Source organism: Lethenteron reissneri, chromosome 60 (assembly GCF_015708825.2).
Source record: "Lethenteron reissneri isolate LAM-NWPU_2019-01 chromosome 60, ASM1570882v1, whole genome shotgun sequence".
Lineage (NCBI taxonomy): Eukaryota > Metazoa > Chordata > Hyperoartia > Petromyzontiformes > Petromyzontidae > Lethenteron > Lethenteron reissneri.
The window spans coordinates 1,539,335-1,558,619 of record NC_083838.1 but is presented as its reverse complement, the minus strand read 5'-3'; the positions used below and the strand labels follow the sequence as shown (position 1 = coordinate 1,558,619).

General features: G+C 54.8%; 1 protein-coding gene across 9 annotated transcripts; it reads left to right on the top strand.

Moving 5' to 3' along the window:
• Positions 1 to 136: 136 nt before the first annotated feature.
• On the top strand, positions 137 to 19,281 carry LOC133357954 (mitochondrial ribosome-associated GTPase 2-like). Of its 9 annotated transcripts, XR_009757000.1 has the most exons (11): positions 214 to 350; positions 2,078 to 2,202; positions 3,755 to 4,751; positions 5,632 to 5,779; positions 6,650 to 6,765; positions 9,005 to 9,160; positions 9,512 to 9,574; positions 11,762 to 11,900; positions 15,540 to 15,963; positions 16,942 to 17,012; positions 19,160 to 19,221. XR_009757000.1 is itself a non-coding variant. In XM_061576167.1 (10 exons), exons 3-9 carry the CDS (start codon positions 4,578 to 4,580, stop codon positions 15,953 to 15,955), a joined length of 1,212 nt encoding a protein of 403 aa, XP_061432151.1. In that variant the 5' UTR covers positions 214 to 350; positions 2,078 to 2,202; positions 3,755 to 4,577; the 3' UTR covers positions 15,956 to 15,963; positions 19,160 to 19,281. The 9 variants fall into 9 exon arrangements, 8 of the variants coding, with proteins under 8 accessions (XP_061432155.1, XP_061432154.1, XP_061432150.1 ...); XM_061576167.1 differs by lacking the exon at positions 16,942 to 17,012 and having other exon boundaries at positions 19,160 to 19,281; XM_061576171.1 differs by lacking the exons at positions 16,942 to 17,012; positions 19,160 to 19,221 and having other exon boundaries at positions 137 to 264; positions 15,540 to 16,874.
• The last annotated feature ends 4 nt before the right edge of the window (positions 19,282 to 19,285 follow it).

The following is a 19,285-nucleotide window of genomic DNA, read 5'->3' as shown; positions in this document are numbered from 1 at the left end:
TGGTGTTGGTGGTTGGTGTTGTTGGTGGCGGTTGGTGTTGTTGGTGGTGGTAGTTGGTGTTGTTGGTGGTGGTGGTTGCTGGTGGTGGTGGTGGCGGTTGGTGTTGTTGGTGGTGGTTGTTGTTGTTGTTGGTGGTGGCGGTTGTTGTTGGTTGTGGCGGTTGGTGGTGGCGGTTGACGGTTGTTGTGGTTGTTGGTGGTGGCAGATTGAACTCTTTGCAGCCGGATAATCGCGCAGTCAAAACCAGCGGCCGCTCCAAGTGTAGTGAGTCCCTGCAAGAAGAGAACGAGGACCACGACGTTGCCCACGCGGAGTGGCCGCCAGGCGGTGCCGCTGTGGGGAATTGCTGAGTGGGTGGCGCGGAAGGTTCTTGTATCGCCGATGTGCGGCAGTAATAGGGCACAGGCCACAACAACAACAATAACAACAATAAACACAATAGGGGCATTAATTCTAGATATGAAGCTTTCGTGACTGCAGGGATTCAAACTCTTTGTTTTTTTTCGGTAAAGTCACGTAGGAAAAAAAATGAAATTAAATAATGCCTCCCAAACGTGATTTAATTGAATTGTTTTCATTTATTTTACTTTTTTACCTACGTGACTTTATCGAAAAAAACAAAGAGTACAATAGGGGCAGTTCCGTATGATCCTTGCAGCACAAGTAGCTGCATAAGTAGTAGCTTCATAAGTAGTAGCTGCATAAGTAGTAGCTTCATAAGTAGTAGCTGCATAAGTAGTAGCTGCATAAGTAGTAGCTGCATAAGTAGTAGCTGCATATGTAGTAGCTGCATAAGTAGTAGCTGCACGTGTAGCAGCGAATACACGTGCAGCGAATACACGTGCAGCTACGACGCTTATGTAGCAGCTGCTACACGTGTAGTAGCTATAAATGTAGCTACGGGCCCCGCACTTTCAAGGGCCCCCCGCGCTAAATGCTTGCGAGCTATCAAATCCGGTTCAGCGATTCTGCACTTGCTCTATTACTATAGTACTACACCGCCTTCGAGTTTTACGAACGACTGGGTGTTTGAGGATAGACTCACACAGAGACCCATAGGCTCACTCAAACAGAGACCCATAGACTCTCACAGAGACCCATAGACTCACACAGAGACCCATAGACTCACTCAAACAGAGACCCATAGACTCACACAGAGACCCATATACTCACTCACACAGAGACCCATAGGCTCACTCAAACAGAGACCCATAGACTCATCACACAGAGACCCATAGACTCACTCACACAGAGACCCATAGACTCATCACACAGAGATCCATAGACTCACTCACACAGAGACTCATAGACTCACTCACACAGAGACCCATAGACTCATCACACAGAGACCCATATACTCACACAGAGACTCATATACTCACGCACACAGAGACCCATAGACTCACTCACACAGAGACCCACAGACTCATCACACAGAGACCCATAGACTCATCACACAGAGACCCATAAACTCATCGCACAGAGACCAATAGACTCATCACACAGAGACCCATAGACTCACTCACACAAAAAACCCATAGATTCACTCACACAGAGACCCATAGACTTACACAGAGACCCATAGACTCATCACACAGAGACCCATAGACTCACTCACACAGAGACCCATATATTCACTCACACAGAGACCCATAGACTTACACAGAGACCTATAGACTCATCACACAGAGACCCATAGACTCACTCACACAGAGACCCATATATTCACTCACACAGAGACCCATATACTCACTCACACAGAGACCCATATACTCACTCACACAGAGACCCATTGAGACTCACACAGAAGTTGGAATCGATAATCGATTCCGGAGCCCACTTTTCCTCAAGCGAATCGGTAATCGATTCTCGCCCTACGACTTTCCCACCCATCCGTCGCAAGCCGTTCCCGGTTGGCACGTGAAGGTGATGTGATGGTGAAGATGATGATTATCATTATCAGTCGTTGTGGTTGTTCATTATCGAAGCGATTTAGATCAATTATTCTCGCGCGAGTCGAGGCGTGATGTGCACGTGGGAGTTGTGCGTTCGCTGTGACTTTGTTGTTATGCTGAAGGCCACCGTGCACACGTGTGTTGGGGCCTACAAGCGGAATTGGGTCCTCCTCCGCTAGAGGCCGCTCGGGCTCTCGCAGTGGTGCTTGGTCTACTCTTCCACCTCGCAGGGACAAACAGCGTCCTTGTGAGTGGGTGGGTGAGTGGGTGAGAGTGGGTGGGTGGGTGAGTGGGTGGGTGGGTGAGTGAGTGGGTGGGTGGGTGAGTGAGTGGGTGGGTGAGTGAGTGGGTGGGTGAGTGAGTGAGTGGGTGAGTGAGTGGGTGGGTGAGTTGGTGGGTGAGTGAGTGGTTGGGTGAGTGGGTGAGTGAGTGGTTGGGTGAGTGAGTGAGTGGGTGGGTGAGTGGGTGGGTGAGTGGGTGGGTTGGTGGTGGGTGAGTGGTTGAGTGGGTGGGTGGGTGAGTGAGTGGGTGGTTGAGTGAGTGGTTGGGTGAGTGGGTGAGTGGTTGCGTGAGTGGATAAGTGAGTGGGTGAGTGGTTGGGTGAGTGAGTGGGGGAGTGGATAAGTGAGTGGGTGGGTGGGTGAGTGGGTGGGTGAGTGAGTGAGTGAGTGGGTGAGTGAGTGGGTGAGTGAGTGGGTGAGTGAGTGGGTGAGTGAGTGGGTGAGTGAGTGGGTGAGTGAGTGGGTGAGTGAGTGGGTGAGTGAGTGGGGTGAGTGAGGTGAGTGAGTGAGTGGGTGAGTGAGTGGGTGGGTGAGTGAGTGGGTGGGTGAGTGAGTGGGTGGGTGAGTGAGTGGTGGGTGAGTGGGTGAGTGAGTGGGTGAGTGAGTGGGTGAGTGAGTGGGTGAGTGAGTGGGTGAGTGAGTGGGTGAGTGAGTGGGTGAGTGAGTGAGTGAGTGGGTGAGTGAGTGGGTGAGTGAGTGGGTGAGTGAGTGGGTGAGTGAGTGGGTGAGTGAGTGGGTGAGTGAGTGGGTGACTGCTGTATATTTGGAGTTTGCGTGTCTCTCTCTCATCATCATCATCACGGTGGCTAGGAGATGTTAACTCCCTCGCCTGGTGTACAGGAGGTCGTGGGTTCGATCCCGACGCTGACTGCTGTGTATTTGGAGTTTGATTGTCTCTCTGTCATCATCATTATCATCACGGTGGCTAGGAGATGTTAACTCCCTCGCCTGGTGTACAGGAGGTCGTGGGTTCGATCCCGACGCTGACTGCTGCTGCTGTATATTTGGAGTTTGCGTGTCTCTCTCCGTCCCTTTGGTGCGTGGATTTTCCCCCCGGGTCCTCCAGGGTTTCCCCCCCGCCACATTTAGAATCATTGTCGCCACTCGTTTATTTGGCTGCTGCTTTAAATCTCCACGTGATGATGACGACGATCAGTTTAACACGTAACCAATATCATCCATGATAAATGTTTTTTCGTGTTAGATAGCGTAAATATAAACGTGTCGTTAAACCCGCCACCACCCGACACAGTCAATTAGTAAGGTTTGCCACTTAAACAGAACGTGCCAATTTGTTACTGGTACAGCACACCGGCGTGTTGGAGAGCCAAAACACAACATTGTGGCCACAATATTGTAGCCGCAACATTGTGGCCACAACATTGTGGCCACAACATTGTAGCCAAAACATTGCAGCTTGGCTCTCGTACCAAACGCCCCTGATTATCGTGAATGATGGTGACGACGATGATTGCCAACCAAATGTTTCCCGCGTCTGCCGTGTTGTTGTCGTTGCAGGCTTTAGCAAAACTCCGTGCATCGCAGGGATTCCGGATATCGGGGAGTCGGCGTTCAAGTCATCCGGATATCGGGGGTGGGGTGGGGGGAGGAGCATTTCACTCATCCGCCGTCCCCTGACTCCACTGAACCGTGCAGCCTTAAGAGACCGTAGGAGCAAGTGCTGTTAGATAGCACCAACGTTCTCTGCAAACACACACGGACGCACAAACACACGTACGCACACGCTCACGTGCAAAGACAAGCCCACCCGCGTACGCACGCGTACACAAGTACACACACGCACGCAAACGCACAATCAACAACAACAACCGCCATTCGCCACTAAGTGGCGGTGACGTCACCACGACGCTTTTCCCAGGCCATGTGCACCTTGAGGCCATGTGAAGTGTCGAACGCCCGCTGGCAGGAGGTCACGGGGCAGACCCAGCAGGTGCCACGGGTCGACTGACCGAGATGACCGAGATGACTGGCTGATGCACCACCTGTGCCCCCTACTGTACCAACTTGCGCTTTAGCAACCCGGCGCTCCGCTCGTTGTTGTGAGCGTCGCTCCTCCGCCCTCCGTTGTTGCTGGAGGGCGACTGCCTCCAACTGCCCAGTAGCAGCGTCCTTCACGAGCCTCCTCCACAGAGGCCGATCTTGACACCGCTGGTACCGGTCATCGGCAAGTCCACTCAGTTCCACGTCCTCCTGTACCACATCACTCCAAACACACGCGCGCACACAAACACTCACACACGTACCCAAGGACGCACACACGCACACACGGACCCAAGTACGCACACACGCACGCACGCACGCAGCCACCCCGGGGCCCCGCATGGCTGCCAGGGTGTGCTCCCCGTGCCTCTCGGCCGTGGCGGGCCGTGGTTGGGCCTTGCTGACTCTGCGTGCCGCCCCCCTCGGCGTGCCCCACAAGGCCCTGTGCGAGACGGCGAAGGCCCGGGGCCAGAGGCACAGGCGGGAGAGGAGGCAGATGACGGAGAAGCAGCTGGTGAGGAACGTCCCAAGACCGTGGCAGGGCGGGGGGGTCGGTAATACAGATTGCAATCGGAATCGGGATATTTATTTCAACCGGAGGAGGAATCCGATGAGCTATGAAGCAGAGGTCGCAACCGGGTACCCGTACCCGTACCCGGCCAGGTACGGGTACGGGTAGACCGTGAGTCATTGGTGAGTAACTGTTTGTCACTCTTTTCCCAACGTCTTGTCTCTTCTCACAATTCAAGTTCCTAGAATCAACCCACCCGCGCCTGCAACATGGCTTCATCCCAAAGGTCGCAATCAGGTACCCGATACCCGTACCCTACCCTTACCCGGCCGGGTATGGGTACCCGTTTGCGATCCTGGTGCGGCCGGGTACGGGTAAGGAATCAAAACCCGTTTGCGACCTCTGCTTTGGCGTCATCTGGTCCAACACCATGTGAGACTAGGCTCTAAGGAAAGCTGTCTCGGGTGTGGACCAATCAACTTCAAGGACAGTGCATACATTATCAGAGTTGTGGTTTTTTTGTTTGCATTACGACTGCAGGTATTGTGGTCTATGCAAACATGACTCCTTGTAAAAAAGGTGTCAGTTTTTTTGCGCTATGAACCTGGCGATCCGGGTTCGATTCCCGCTCACAGCCAACACCAGTGACGATTATCTGAACCGGTCCTGGGCCTCCCCTAGGTCGACTCGGCCTCAAATGAGTACCTGGTGCGGTGCGTGAAATCATCGCCGTTGGAGAGACAAAGGCGGCCGGGCGTGGTGCTGGCCACCCACCCCCTCGTGTGCCGTGCCGACCTTAATAGATGCCCACTAACAGCACTTGCCCCTACAGTCTGTTAAGGCTACACCGTTGGGGGGGGATCTTTGTCTGTGTCCTTGCCAGGCGCGCTGGTTCGTGGACGAGCGAGTGGTGCAAGTCTCGGGGGGCCGCGGGGGCGACGGGATGTGCGCCTTCCACAGCGAGCCTCGCAAGGAGTTTGGGGGTCCCGACGGTGGCAACGGGGGAAGGGGGGGCGACGTCATCATGGTCGGTAAGCACCCACCCCCCCCTACCTCCTCACCCTCCCACGCCCCCAACAATATTTATTGTGTGGCTAGGAGATGTTAGTGCAGGAGGTCGTGGGTTTAATCCCGACCCTGACGCCTGCTGCTGTAATATGCACATATTGTTATCGGAGGTACAGTTTAACGCAAAGTTGTGATTATGTGTGTCTGGTGAAACGACTCCAGGAAGTGGCCCCAAGGCTTGCCATAACGTAAGGGGCCACGTGGTCATTTACAGCCAACGTCAGTTGACCGTGGACAATTAGACCCAAGCCGAAACATAACATATAAAAAAAGAATGTTTAAAAAAAATGTTTTTAATGATATAATATAGTATTGTCATCAGTATGACATAAGTATACCAAGTTTGCAGTCCATACCACATTGGGAAGTGGGTTAAAATTGACTTACAAGATTTGAGGATACAACAACAACAGACAGAGTGAGTTAATAGAAAGCGTGTAATAGAAAGACCCATGTAGCCCAGTGGGGCTGTACCCAGTAAAATGTGAAACTGTTGATGGTGTGCGTGTGTCCTCTTGCATTTGGGGAGCGGTAGTCTAGCGGTTAGCGCGCTGCGCTATGAACCCGGCAACCCGGGTTTGATTCCCGCTCACGGCCAACACCAGTGACGATTATCTGAACCGGTCCGGGACCTCCCCTAGGTCGACTCAGCCTCAAATGAGTACCTGGTGCGGTGTGTAGTAAACATCGCCGCTGGGGAGACAAAGGCGGCCGAGCGTGGTGCTGGCCACCCACCCCCTCGTGTGCCGTGCCGGCCTTCACAGATGCTCGCTAACAGCACTTGCCCCGACAGTCTGTTAAGGCTACACGGGGGATCTTTGTCTTTGTACCAGCGGACAGAATGGTTCGCTCCCTGTCTGGGGTGTCCCGTCTCTACCGCGGACACGATGGGACTTCGGGTGGCTCGGACAAATGCTTCGGACGCAACGGCAAAGACAAATTCCTCCACGTACGTCTGTGTGTGCCGTGCCTCTGGCTGGCGTGCGTCTCTCAGCGCGTCTGTCTGTGTGTGTGTGTGTTTCTGTCTGTCTGTCTGTGTGTGTGTTTCTGTCTGTCTGTGTGTGTGTGTTTCTGTCTGTCTGTCTGTGTGTGTGTTTCTGTCTGTGTGTGTGTGTGTGTTTCTGTCTGTCTGTCTGTGTGTGTGTGTCTCGTAGTGTACGTCTGTGTGTGCCGTGCCTCTGGCTGGCGTGCGTCTCTCAGCGCGTCCGTCTGTGTGTGTGTGTTTCTGTCTGTCTGTCTGTGTGTGTGTTTCTGTCTGTCTGTGTGTGTGTGTGTTTCTGTCTGTCTGTCTGTGTGTGTGTTTCTGTCTGTCTGTGTGTGTGTGTTTCTGTCTGTTTGTCTGTGTGTGTGTGTGTTTCTGTCTGTTTGTGTGTGTGTCTCGTAGGGTGTGTCTATGTGTGCGTGTTTCTGTCTGTCTGTGTGTGTGTGTTTCTGTCTGTCTGTCTGTGTGTGTGTGTTTCTGTCTCTTTGTGTGTGTGTGTTTCTGTCTGTTTGTGTGTGTGTTTCTGTCTGTTTGTGTGTGTGTGTTTCTGTCTGTCTGTGTGTGCTGTGCGTCTGGCTGGCGTGCGTCTCTCAGCGCGTCCGTCTGTGTGTGTGTTTCTGTCTGTCTGTCTGTGTTTGTGTGTGTGTGTCTCGTAGGGTGTGTCTATGTGTGAGTGTGTGTTTCTGTCTGTGTGTGTGTGTGTGTTTCTGTCTGTCTGTTTGTCTGTGTGTGTGTTTCTGTCGTTTGTCTGTGTCTGTGTCTCGTAGGGTGTGTCTATGTGTGTGTGTTTCTGTCTGTCTGTGTGTGTGTGTTTCTGTCTGTCTGTGTGTGTCTCGTAGGGTGTGTCTATGTGTGTGTGTTTCTGTCTGTTTGTGTGTGTGTGTCTCGTAGGGTGTGTCTATGTGTGTGTGTGTTTCTGTCTGTCTGTGTGTCTTTCTGTCTGTGTCGCGTGTGTGTGTCTCGTAGGGTGTGTCTGTGTGTGTGTGTGTTTCTGTCTGTGTGTGTGTGTCTTGTAGTGTGTGTCTGTGTCTGCCGTGCCTGTCTGGCGTGCGTCTCTCAGCGCGTCTGTGTGTGTGTGTTTCTGTCTGTCTGTGTGTGTGTGTGTGTGTTTCTGTCTGTCTGTCTGTGTGTGTGTGTGTTTCTGTCTGTCTGTGTGTGTGTCTCGTAGTGTGGTGTTTATGTGTGTGTGTGTTTCTGTCTGTCTGTCTGTGTGTTTCTGTCTGTCTGTGTCTGTGTGTGTCTCGTAGTGTGTGTGTGTTTTTGTCTGTCTGTGTGTGTGTGTCTCGTAGTGTGTGTTTGTCTGTGTGTGTGTGTTTCTCTCTGTCTGTGTGTGTGTTTCGTAGTGTGTGTCTATGTGTGTGTGTGTTTCTGTCTGTCTGTGTGTGTGTCTCGTAGTGTGTGTCTATGTGTGTGTGTGTGTTTCTGTCTGTCTGTGTGTGTGTTTCGTAGTGTGTGTCTATGTGTGTGTGTGTTTCTGTCTGTGTGTGTGTGTGTCTCGTAGTGTGTGTCTATGTGTGTGTGTGTTTCTGTCTGTGTGTGTCTCGTAGTGTGTGTTTGTCTTTGTGTGTGTGTTTCTGTCTGTGTGTCTGTGTGTGTGTCTCGTAGTGTGTGTCTATGTGTGTGTGTGTGTTTCTGTCTGTCTGTGTGTGTCTCGTAGTGTGTGTTTGTCTTTGTGTGTGTTTGTTTCTGTCGTCTGTCTGTGTCGCGTGTGTCTCGTAGTGTGTGTTTGGCACAGTAGGGGGCACAGGTGGTGCATCAGCCAGTCATCTTAGTCATCTCAGTCAGTCGACCCGTGGCACCTGGGTCTGCCCCGTGACCTCCTGCCAGCGGGCGTTCGACACTTCACGTGGCCTCAAAGTGCACCTAGCCTGGCACAAGCGCCGTGGTGACGTCACCGCCACTTAGTGACGAATGGCGGTTGTCGTTGTGCACGAGTGTACGGGGGCGGGGGGAGCGCTGGTGCAGTGATTAGCGCACTGCTCCACGAACACCGGTGACCCTAGTTCAGTTCCCGCCAACAACATCTGAACAGCTTTGGGCTTGCCCTAGGTCGACTCAGCCTCAAAGCGAGTGCCGCTCGGTCAACACGTGTCGCCCCCCCGGGTGCGGTTCTGGCCACACGGCCCCGATCTTGGGTGCCGCTCGCCAACGGCACTTGCCCCGACGGCGTGCGTGGGCTACGCGGGTGACCTTTGCCCGTGTGTAGGTGCCGGTGGGCACGGTGGTACGTGAGGCGGGCTCCTTGGTGGCCGACCTCAGCGAGCAGGGCGAGGAGGTGGTGGTGGCGCGGGGGGGGGTCGGGGGGCGCGGCAACCACAGCTTCCTCACCAACGACAACCGGGCACCCACCACCACGGAGAAGGTGAACGCACACACGCACGTACGCACGTACGCACACATACGCACGTACACACGTACGCACACACACGCACGTACACACGTACGCACACGTACACACGTACGCACACACGTACACACGTAGACGTGTACACACGTACGCACACACGCACGTACACATGTACACATATACACACGTACACACGGCTGGGTACGGGTAGGGTACGGGTACGGCCGGGTACGGGTACCCGTTTGCGACCCTGGTGCGGCCGGGTATGGGTACGGGTAAGGAATCAAAACCCGTTTGCGACCTCGGGCCGCTGCCGGCTTGAGAGGCGCTCGCCGAAAACATCATCGCCGCCTTTTGCCTGTGCAGGGAACGGAGGGAGAAGAGAGGACCCTGAAACTGGAAATCAGACCCATGGCTCACTTTGGCCTGGTGAGTCTCAGCGCGTCTGGCGACCAAGCGGAAGAGGAACCTAAGGTCACAATGTTGGGGGGGGGGACCGTGAGGGCACATCTATGGGTCTCTGTGTGAGTTCTGTGGGTCTCTGTGTGAGTCTGTGGGTCTCTGTGTGAGTCTGTGGTTCTCTGTGTGAGTCTTTGGTCTCTTTTTGAGTCTGGGGTCTCTGTGTGAGTCTGTGGGTCTCTGTGTGAGTCTGTGGAGTCTCTGGCGATTCATGTGGTCTTGGGTCTCTGTGTGAGTCTGTGGGTCTCGTGTGAGTCTGTGGGTCTCTGTGTGAGTCTGTGGGTCTCGTGCGCTGTGGTCTCTGTGAGTCTGTGGGTCTACGTGCGAGTATGTGGTCTCTGTGTGAGTCTGTGGGTCTCTGTGTGAGTCTGTGGGTCTCGTGTGAGTCTGTGGGTCTCTGTGCGAGTCTGTGGGTCTCGTGCGAGTATGTGGGTCTCTGTGTGAGTCTGTGGGTCTCTGTGAGTCTGTGGGTCTCTGTGTGAGTCTGTGGGTCTCTGAGTCTGTGGGTCTCTGTGTGAGTCTGTGGGTCTCTGTGAGTCTGTGGGTCTCTGTGTGAGTCTGTGGGTCTCTGTGAGTATGTGGGTCTCTGTGTGAGTCTGTGGGTCTCTGTGTGAGTCTGTGGGTCTCGTGTGAGTCTGTGGTCTCTGTGAGTCTGTGGGTCCTACGTGAGTTGTGGGTCTCTGTGGAGTCTGTGGGTCTCTGTGTGAGTCTGTGGGTCTCTGTGTGAGTCTGTGGGTCTCTGTGTGAGTCTGTGGGTCTCTGTGTGAGTCTGTGGGTCTCTGTGTGAGTCTGTGGGTCTCTGTGCGAGTCTGTGGGTCTCTGTGTGAGTCTGTGGGTCTCTGTGTGAGTCTGTGGGTCTCTGTGTGAGTCTGTGGGTCTCTGTGTGAGTCTGTGGGTCTCTGTGTGTCTGTGGGTCTCTGTGTGAGTCTGTGGGTCTCTGTGAGTCTGTGGGTCTCTGTGTGAGTCTGTGGGTCTCTGTGTGAGTCTGTGGGTCTCTGTGTGAGTCTGTGGGTCTCTCTGAGTCTGTGGGTCTCTGTGTGAGTCTGTGGGTCTCTGTGTGAGTCTGTGGGTCTCTGTGCGAGTCTGTGGGTCTCTGTGTGAGTCTGTGGGTCTCTGTGCGAGTCTGTGGGTCTCTGTGTGAGTCTGTGGTCTCTGTGCGAGTCTGTGGTCTCTGTGTGAGTCTGTGGGTCTCTGTGAGTGTGGTCTCTGTGTGAGTCTGTGGGTCCTCTGTGTGAGTCTGTGGGTCTCTGTGTGAGTTCGTGGGTCTCTGTGTGAGTCTGTGGGTCTCTGTGTGAGTCTGTGGGTCTCTGTGTGAGTCTGTGGGTCTCTGTGTGAGTCTGTGGGTCTCTGTGTGAGTCTGTGGGTCTCTGTGTGAGTCTGTGGGTCTCTGTGTGAGTCTGTGGGTCTCTGTGTGAGTCGGTGGGTCCTCTGTGTGAGTCTGTGGGTCTCTGTGTGAGTCTGTGGGTCTCTGTGTAGTCTGTGGGTCTCTGTGTGAGTCCTGTGGGGGTCTCTGTGTGAGTCCTGTGGGTCTCTGTGTAGTCCTGTTGGGTCTCTGTGTGAGTCTGTGGGTCGCTGTTGTTAGTCTCTGTGTGAGGCTGTTGGTCTCTGTGTGAGTCTATGGGTCTCTGTGTGAGTCTGTTGGTCCTCGTGTGAGTCTGTGGGTGTGAGGCTCTGTGTGAAGATTGGTCTCTGTGTGAGTCTCTGGGTCTCATGTGTGAGTCTGTGGGTCTCTGTGTGAGTCTGTGGGTCTCTGTGTGAGTCTGTGGGTCTCTGTGTTAGTCTATGGGTCTCTGGTGGGAGTTCTATGGGTCTCTGTTGAGTCTGTGGGTCTCTGTGTGAGTCTGTGGGTCTCTGTGTGGTCTAATGGGTCTCTGTGGAGTCTATGGGTCTCTGTGTGAGTCTCTGGGTCCTCTGTGTGATTCCTGTGGGTCTCTGTTGAGTCTGTGGGTCTCTTGTGAGTCTGTGGGTCTCTGTGTGAGTCTGTGGGTCTCTGTGTGAGTCTGTTGGGTCTCTGTGTGAGTCTGTGTGGTACGCACTCCCTCCGTGTGGCGTGCCGGCCTTGACAGTCGCTACTCGCACTCACAGCACTTGCTCCAACAGTCTGCTGGAGGCTATACGGGGGACCTTTGTCTTTGTCCACTCGCCCCCCCCCCCCAGGTGGGTTTCCCGAATGCTGGGAAGTCGTCCCTGCTGAGGGCGCTGACCAACGCTCGCCCGGCCGTGGGCGACTACCCCTTCACCACGCTCCACCCGCACGTCGGCATCGTGGAATACCGCGACTACACGCAGATCGCCGGTCACGCTCACCTCCACCACCACGTCCACCACCACGTCCACCACCACGTCCACCACCACGTCCACCACCACGTCCACCACCACCTCCACCACCACCACCACGTCCACCACCTCCACCACTACCTCCACCACCACCTCCACCTCCACCACCACCTCCACCACCACCTCCACCTCCACCACCACGTCCACCACCACCTCCACCACCACGTCCACCACCACCTCCACCACCACGTCCACCACCACCTCCACCACACCACACCACGTCCACCACCTCCACCACTACCTCCACCACCACCTCCACCTCCACCACCACCTCCACCACCACCTCCACCACCACGTTCACCTCCACCACCACCTCCACCACCACCTCCACCACCACGTCCACCACCTCCACCACCACCACCTCCATCACCACCTCCACCACCACGTCCACCACCACGTCCACCACCACGTCCACCACCACCTCCACCACCACCACCACCACGTCCACCACCACCTCCACCACCACCTCCACCACCACCTCCACCACCACCTCCACGTCCACCACCACCTCCACCACCTCCACCTCCACCACCACGTCCACCACCACCTCCACCACCTCCACCACCACCTCCAGCACCACCTCCACCACCACCACCTCCACCACCTCCACCACCACCACCTGCACCACCTCCACCACCACCTGCACCACCTCCACCACCACCTCCACCACCTCCACCACCACCTCCACCACCACCACACTCCACCACCTCCACCACCACCACCTCCACCACCTCTACCACCACCTCCACCACCACCTCCACCACCTCCACCAGCTCCACCACCACCACCTCCACCACTACCTCCTCCACCACCTCCACCACTACCTCCACCACCACCACCACTCCACCTCCACCACCTCCACCACCACCACCTGCACCACCTCCACCACCACCTGCACCACCTCCACCACCACCTGCACCACCTCCACCACCACCTCCACCACCTCCACCACCACCTCCACCACCACCACCTCCACCACCTCCACCACCACCACCTCCACCACCTCCACCACCACCTCTACCACCACCACCACCTCCACCACCTCCACCACCTCCACCACCACCACCTCCACCACTACCTCCTCCACCACCTCCACCACTACCTCCACCACCTCCACCACCACTACCTCCTCCACCACCTCCACCACCTCCACCACCACCTCCACCAGCACCTCCACCACCACCACCACCTCCACCACCACCTCCACCACCAACAACAACAACTGCCATTCGCCACTAAGTGGCGGTGACATCACCACGACGCTTGTGCCAGGCCAAGTGCACCTTGAGGCCACGTGAAGTGTCGAACGCCCACTGGCAGGAGGTCACGGGACAGACCCAGCAGGTGCCACGGGTCGACTGACCGAGATGACCGAGATGACTGGCTGATGCACCACCTGTGCCCCCTACTGTGCCAATTTGCTGTGCTTTAGCCACCCGGCGTTGTTGTTGGAGGGTGACTGCCTCCAACTGCCCAGTAGCGTCCGTCATGAGCCTGCTCCACAGAGGCTGATCTTGACACCGCTGGTACCAGTCATCGGCAAGTCCACTCAGCTCCACATCCTCATTCTCTGACATGGGATTCTGTAGACGATGAGAGTGGGCCTGTCGCTTTTTCTCAGCCAGCCTGAACACCTCTGTCAGCCAGGGTCTCTGGGGAGGTCTGGACCGCGTACCTAAAGGAGCCATTGCAGCTGCATGAGTCACAGTCCTAAACCTTGCCCATTTACCCTCGACATCAGGAGGAGTGGGGGACGATGCCAACCCCAGCCGCAAGCGATGATGAAATTCTTGCAACTTTCATCAGCTAGCTGAGACCAGGCCACTATGGGTTTGAATAGGGTCCTGGGTGTACACCCACCACTGGAGTGGAAGAATGGCAGGCACATCTTACAGATGACTAGTCGATGGTCAGAGGGCAGATCAGCTCCATGGTAGGTCCTGGTGTCAAGGACATGGGCCCGCATCCGCTGTTCCATTACTCTGAAGTCTAGCAGATGTTCTTGCTTGGACCCGGCATGTATCCATGATGTTGTGTGGATATGCCGATGCCAGAACAGCATGTTGGTAATTACAAGGGCTGCACAACAATCTAGCAGCCTCCTACCGTTGTTATTGAGCTGATCTGGCCCATGTCTTCCAATCACTCCAGACCAGGTGCCAGCATCATGACCAATTCGGGCATTGAAGTCACCCAACAAGATGACTCTATCCCGAGGGGCCACTTTAGCCAGCAACCTGTGACAGGAGGTCATAGAAGGCATCTGACTCATCGGCCTTGCCTGCATCCCTCCACGGATGTTCATCTTCGGTGGAGGCATAAGTAACCACGACCACCACTCCTCGCCTCCGGTTGATGGGAAGGTGAGCCCAAAGTTGCCTGGGGCTTACAGCTTCCCACACCTCACCGCCACGCTCCCATGCCCCCTTCATTCTTTTCTTCAGAAGAAGAGCCACTCCCTGTTGTTTGGCATTCTCCTGCCCCGAGTAGAGGACTGTCCACCCCTCATGGTGGCAGGAGCCAGAGCCAGTCCACCAGACCTCCAGAATACCACAAAGATCCAGGCGGTACCGGTCCAGCTCCCGACAGAGGAGTGGCAGCCTCTCCTCCGCAGTGAGCGTGGCCATCTGTAGTGGCTTTTCGTTGTTTCTGGAGGAGCCCCGAGGGTAAGGATTCAGTCTCGTGGCTCCGCCAATTGGGGTTTGGCCAGGAGACGTCATAGACGCCTGTCCCTCCCGGCGTCTCCGGCACAAGCTTAATAAGTTTTTTACATCGTAGTTTAGTGGTAGTTAATTGAAGGTGGAGGGGTTACCAGCCCCTCGCACCCGTCCAGAGCCCCCGTTTGGCCGCTGTGGTGGCTACAAACGCCATGAAGGGAGAGGCCAATCAAAATTGGCCCTCCCCCCATGGCACTGCTGCCCACCACAGCGTTGCCGTCCGGCACCACGAGTTGGTAGGGGGTTGTTTTGCCGGACACCACCACCACCGCTTCCACCACCATAACCACCTCTACCACAACCACCACCGCCGCCACCACCATCATCACCTCCACCACCACCTCCACCACCAACACCTCCACCACTACCACCACCAGCTCCACCACCATCATCACCTCCACCACCACCTCCACCACCACCTCCACCAGCACCACCTCTACCACCACCTGTAAAGCACTTTGATCCCTTGTGCGATTGCTTTCTTGTAGAAAAATAAACCCCCCGAGTTTACCATGTTTACATTATAGCATTGCACGATTACTACAGCGTTAAAAACGCGCGGAATATTTCTCACAACCGCCAACCTCTCTCTCCCGCCCCACCACCACCCCCGTCCACACCAACACCACCACCACCACCGCCACCACCCCCACCACCACCACCCCCACCACCACCACCACCACCCCCACCCCTGGCCACACCACCACCCCCACCACCCCCACCACCACCACCACCCCCACCACCCCCACCACCCCCACCACCACCACCCCCACCACCCCCACCACCACCACCACCCCCACCACCACCACCACCCCCACCACCACCACCACCCCCACCACCACCACCACCACCACCACCCCCACCACCCCCCCCACCCACAGTGGCCGACATCCCCGGCATCGTGGTGGGTGCGCACGCGGGACGCGGCCTGGGCCTCTCCTTCCTGCGCCACGTGGAGCGTTGCCGCGCGCTGCTCTACGTCGTGGACCTGTGCGGCGCCGCCGCCCCCGCCCGCCGCCTCTCCGAGCTGCGGCGCGAGCTGCTCCTCCACGACCCCTCGCTGGCGCTGGCGCCGCACGCCATCGTAGGCGCCAAGCTCGACCTGCCGGGGGCACGGGAGGCGCTGGCGCGGCTACGCGACGAGCTGGCGGCGGCAGCGGAGGAGGGCGGTGGCGTAGGAACGGAAGCCGCCGCCGTGGTCGTCCTCGGCGTGTCGGCGAAGACCGGCGAGAACGTGGGGAGCCTGGCGGCGCTGCTGAGGCGGGAGTTTGACGGCGCGGAGGAGAAGGAGGAGTAGCGGCAGGGGTGGGTGGGCACGCCGCGTGGACATGACGACACCCACCCCCACACCCCCACCACCCCCGTGTAGCTGTAACAGGCTGTAGGGGCAAGTGCTGTTAGCGAGTAACAGCTGTGAAGGTCGGCACTGTGGCACGCGAGGGGGGTGGGTGGTCAGCACCACGCCCCGGTCGCCTTTGTCTCCCCAGTGCCGATGTTTACTACACGCCGCACGCACACCTACGCACGCACACCTACGCACGCACACCTACGCACGCACACCTACGCATGCACACCTACGCACGCACACCTATGCACGCACACCTACGCATGCACACATACACACGCACCTATGCACGCGAGCACGCACCAAAACGCACGCGCTACACACATACACACGCACACCTACACACCTACACACGCACGCACACCGACATGCATATACACACGCACCTACGCACGCGCTACACACACACACGCGCGCGTACCACGTGCGGCTATGTTGCTGACGCGATCGCCTTGCACCGTGTGATGGACCCCCCCCCCTACACGTGTAGTAGCTACACACGTGTAGTAGCTACACACGTGTAGCAGCTACACGTGTGTAGCAGCTACACACGTGTAGTAGCTACAACACGTGTAGTAGCTACACGTGTAGCAGCTACACACGTGTAGTAGCTACAACACGTGTAGTAGCTACACACGTGTAGTAGCTACACATGTGTAGTAGCTACGGACCCCGCACTTTCGAGGGCCCAGCGCTAAATGCTTTCGAGCGGTTCAGTGATTCCGCACTTGCTGTATTACCATAGTACTATACCGCCTTCGACTTTTATGAACGACTGGATGTTTAAGGTTAGCGATTTGTCATTACCTGGTTGTATAGCAAATAAAAAAATACAATTACAGTAAAACCTGTACTGTACTATGCAATTAAACATTGTGTGCGTTTTAATATTTACGTGTTTTCATAATGTAGGTCCTCTTTATAACATCATGTGACAGGCCCCGCACCAACTTCATCCGGCACTGGGAACGGGGCCTTCCATTGAGACCGCTGACCCAGCGCAGGTCAAGTGAGTCAGTAGCCCTGTGCCATCCGGCCGAATGGAATGTCTCTCGTTGTTGTTTGGGCCGCGTTTCTCGGTGCCCAGTCTGCAGGTGCTTCTCCGCCGCTGTCTTGCGCTGGGTAAACCCAAGTCTCAGTGGTGGCTGTCAGTAGGGCTGAACGATTAGTCGGTTTCAAATCGAAATGACAATTTGAAACAATGCGATTCGAAAAACGCAAAGGCTGCGATTTTTTGCGATTTGAAAAGTCCCATTACTTATTGGAATTTTTTTTATTTTTTTATAATTTTAACTTTATTTCTTTAAATTAACAATTGTTATATGTTTGATTGTTCTATTTATACTCTTTGGTTTTTTCGGTAAAGTCACGTAGGTAAACATTTTTTTAAATGAAAACATTTTTATAAATACACGTTGGAAGCAATTCTTATCTTTTAAGTTCTCGTCTTTGCATTAGAATATATAGAGCAGTTCATATTTTGATGGCATCACGTGGCAATGCTCCATCACATGTTCTAAATCTATTACACAGTGAATATTGAACTGAAGCTTGACTTCTATTTTTTATCGCAAATCAATTCGCAATCGCAACATCTGTCAGTAAAATCACAATTCGATATTTCCCCCAAATCGTTCAGCCCGAGCTGTTAGTCCCCGACATAGATGTCTGGGTGTGGGAGGGTGTGGGCAGGGCATGCTGTTCCCAGCTCACACAGGGTGTCTTGAGGAGGTGGCTGTTCACCAGGTGACTTGTGGTGCTGTCGGTTCGGACGTAGGTGGCCCGGCCTCGCTTGGCGTGTCCGCGGTAGCGGCCCGGCCTCTTCCGTCACCAGTGTGGAGGTTTCCTGCAGTGGAGCGTTGGGCAGCGACGACTTAAGCATTGATAAATGTTTTTTTACCCTTCTATTTGGCAACAAAACTGACACCTTATTTACAAGGAGTCATGTTTGCATAGACCACAATACCTCCGCTTGGATGACATCAGAGGTCGCAACCGAGTACCCGTACGCTACCCGATACCCGGCTACCCGTACCCGGCTGGGTACAGGTACGGGTACCCGTTTGCGACCCTGGTGCGGCCGGGTACGGGTAAAGAATCAAAACCCGTTTGGGACCTCTGGATGACATTGATTCGGAGGATTCGGAGGGCTGCTGGTCCCACTGCGATGTGATCTTGGGGTGGTTCCCTTTCGGCTTTTGGCGACGTCGGCAAGGATTTTGGGGGCTCTTCCCCCGAAGCTTCTCATAGGCTTTAGTCTGCTTTAGTCCCGTAAATATCTTAATTTTGGAGCTTTCGTGACTGCAGGAATTATTCTTTGGTTCTTTCGGTAAAGTCACGTATGAAGATAAAATAATAAATTAAATAATAGCGTTTTTGTTTTTGTGCCGATACGTGCCCTCTCTCTCTGTGTGTATCTTTATGATATCTGTCTGCTTATATGTCTGTCTATAGTTTTCTGGTTAGATTTTTGTTGCTATTTCTTTTATACCTGATGATGATTGCTTGCGTTGCAATCGAAACGTCGTAGTATGCTATTATTTAATTTATTATTTTATCTTTATACGTGACTTTACCGAAAGAACCAAAGAATAATGCCATAAATATGCTAAATTCCTCTTGATATGCAAATTCTTTTGTCAAGGCGCTCTTCCCCCCTCCATCCCAGCTTAAATAGTCGCTCCAAGCCTGGGGCTTTTCATTCAGACGCTGTCTCCTCGACAGACCTGTTCTCCACCTGAGGACGGATACTTGCGTTGTGGCCGAAACGTCGTGAGAATTATTGTATTATGTTTTATTTTTATTATTGTATTATTTCCATTCTACGTGACTTTACCGAAAGAACCAAGAAGATGAATCCCTGCAGTCACGAAAGCTTTAAATCGAAATTTAATATTTTATTTTTATTTATTATTTCCATTCTACGTGACTTTACCGAAAGAACCAAGAAGATGAATCCCTGCAGTCACGAAAGCTTCTCTTAGGCTTTAGTCTGCTTGTTCGGGACTGAACTGGCAACTGTGAACGCTGATCCATCGCTCCCCGTCAGCAATGTCTGGCCCCAAATATTTCAACGCCACTCCCACCCCCCGCTCCCCTCCCCTCCCGGCCGCCGCTCTCCGCGGCTATAAAAAGCTTCTCGGCGGATGACCCCAGTGCCAGATGTCCTGAACCGAGACTCTCTCAAGGAGGTGATTCCGGGAGGCTCGAAATCCAGCTCACCCCACCGCACCCCCCCGGGGCAAGGGAGACGTCTCAAGGAGCCCACGACTACCAACAACA

Coding starts and splice junctions, on each gene's coding strand:
- LOC133357954 (XM_061576167.1), top strand. CDS start 4,578: ATGGCTGCCAGGGTGTGCTCCCCGTGCCTCTCGGCCGTGGCGGGCCGT. Junction 4,752..5,631: donor AGATGACGGAGAAGCAGCTG/GTGAGGAACGTC, acceptor TGTCCTTGCCAG/GCGCGCTGGTTCGTGGACGA. Junction 9,575..11,761: donor CCATGGCTCACTTTGGCCTG/GTGAGTCTCAGC, acceptor CCCCCCCCCCAG/GTGGGTTTCCCGAATGCTGG.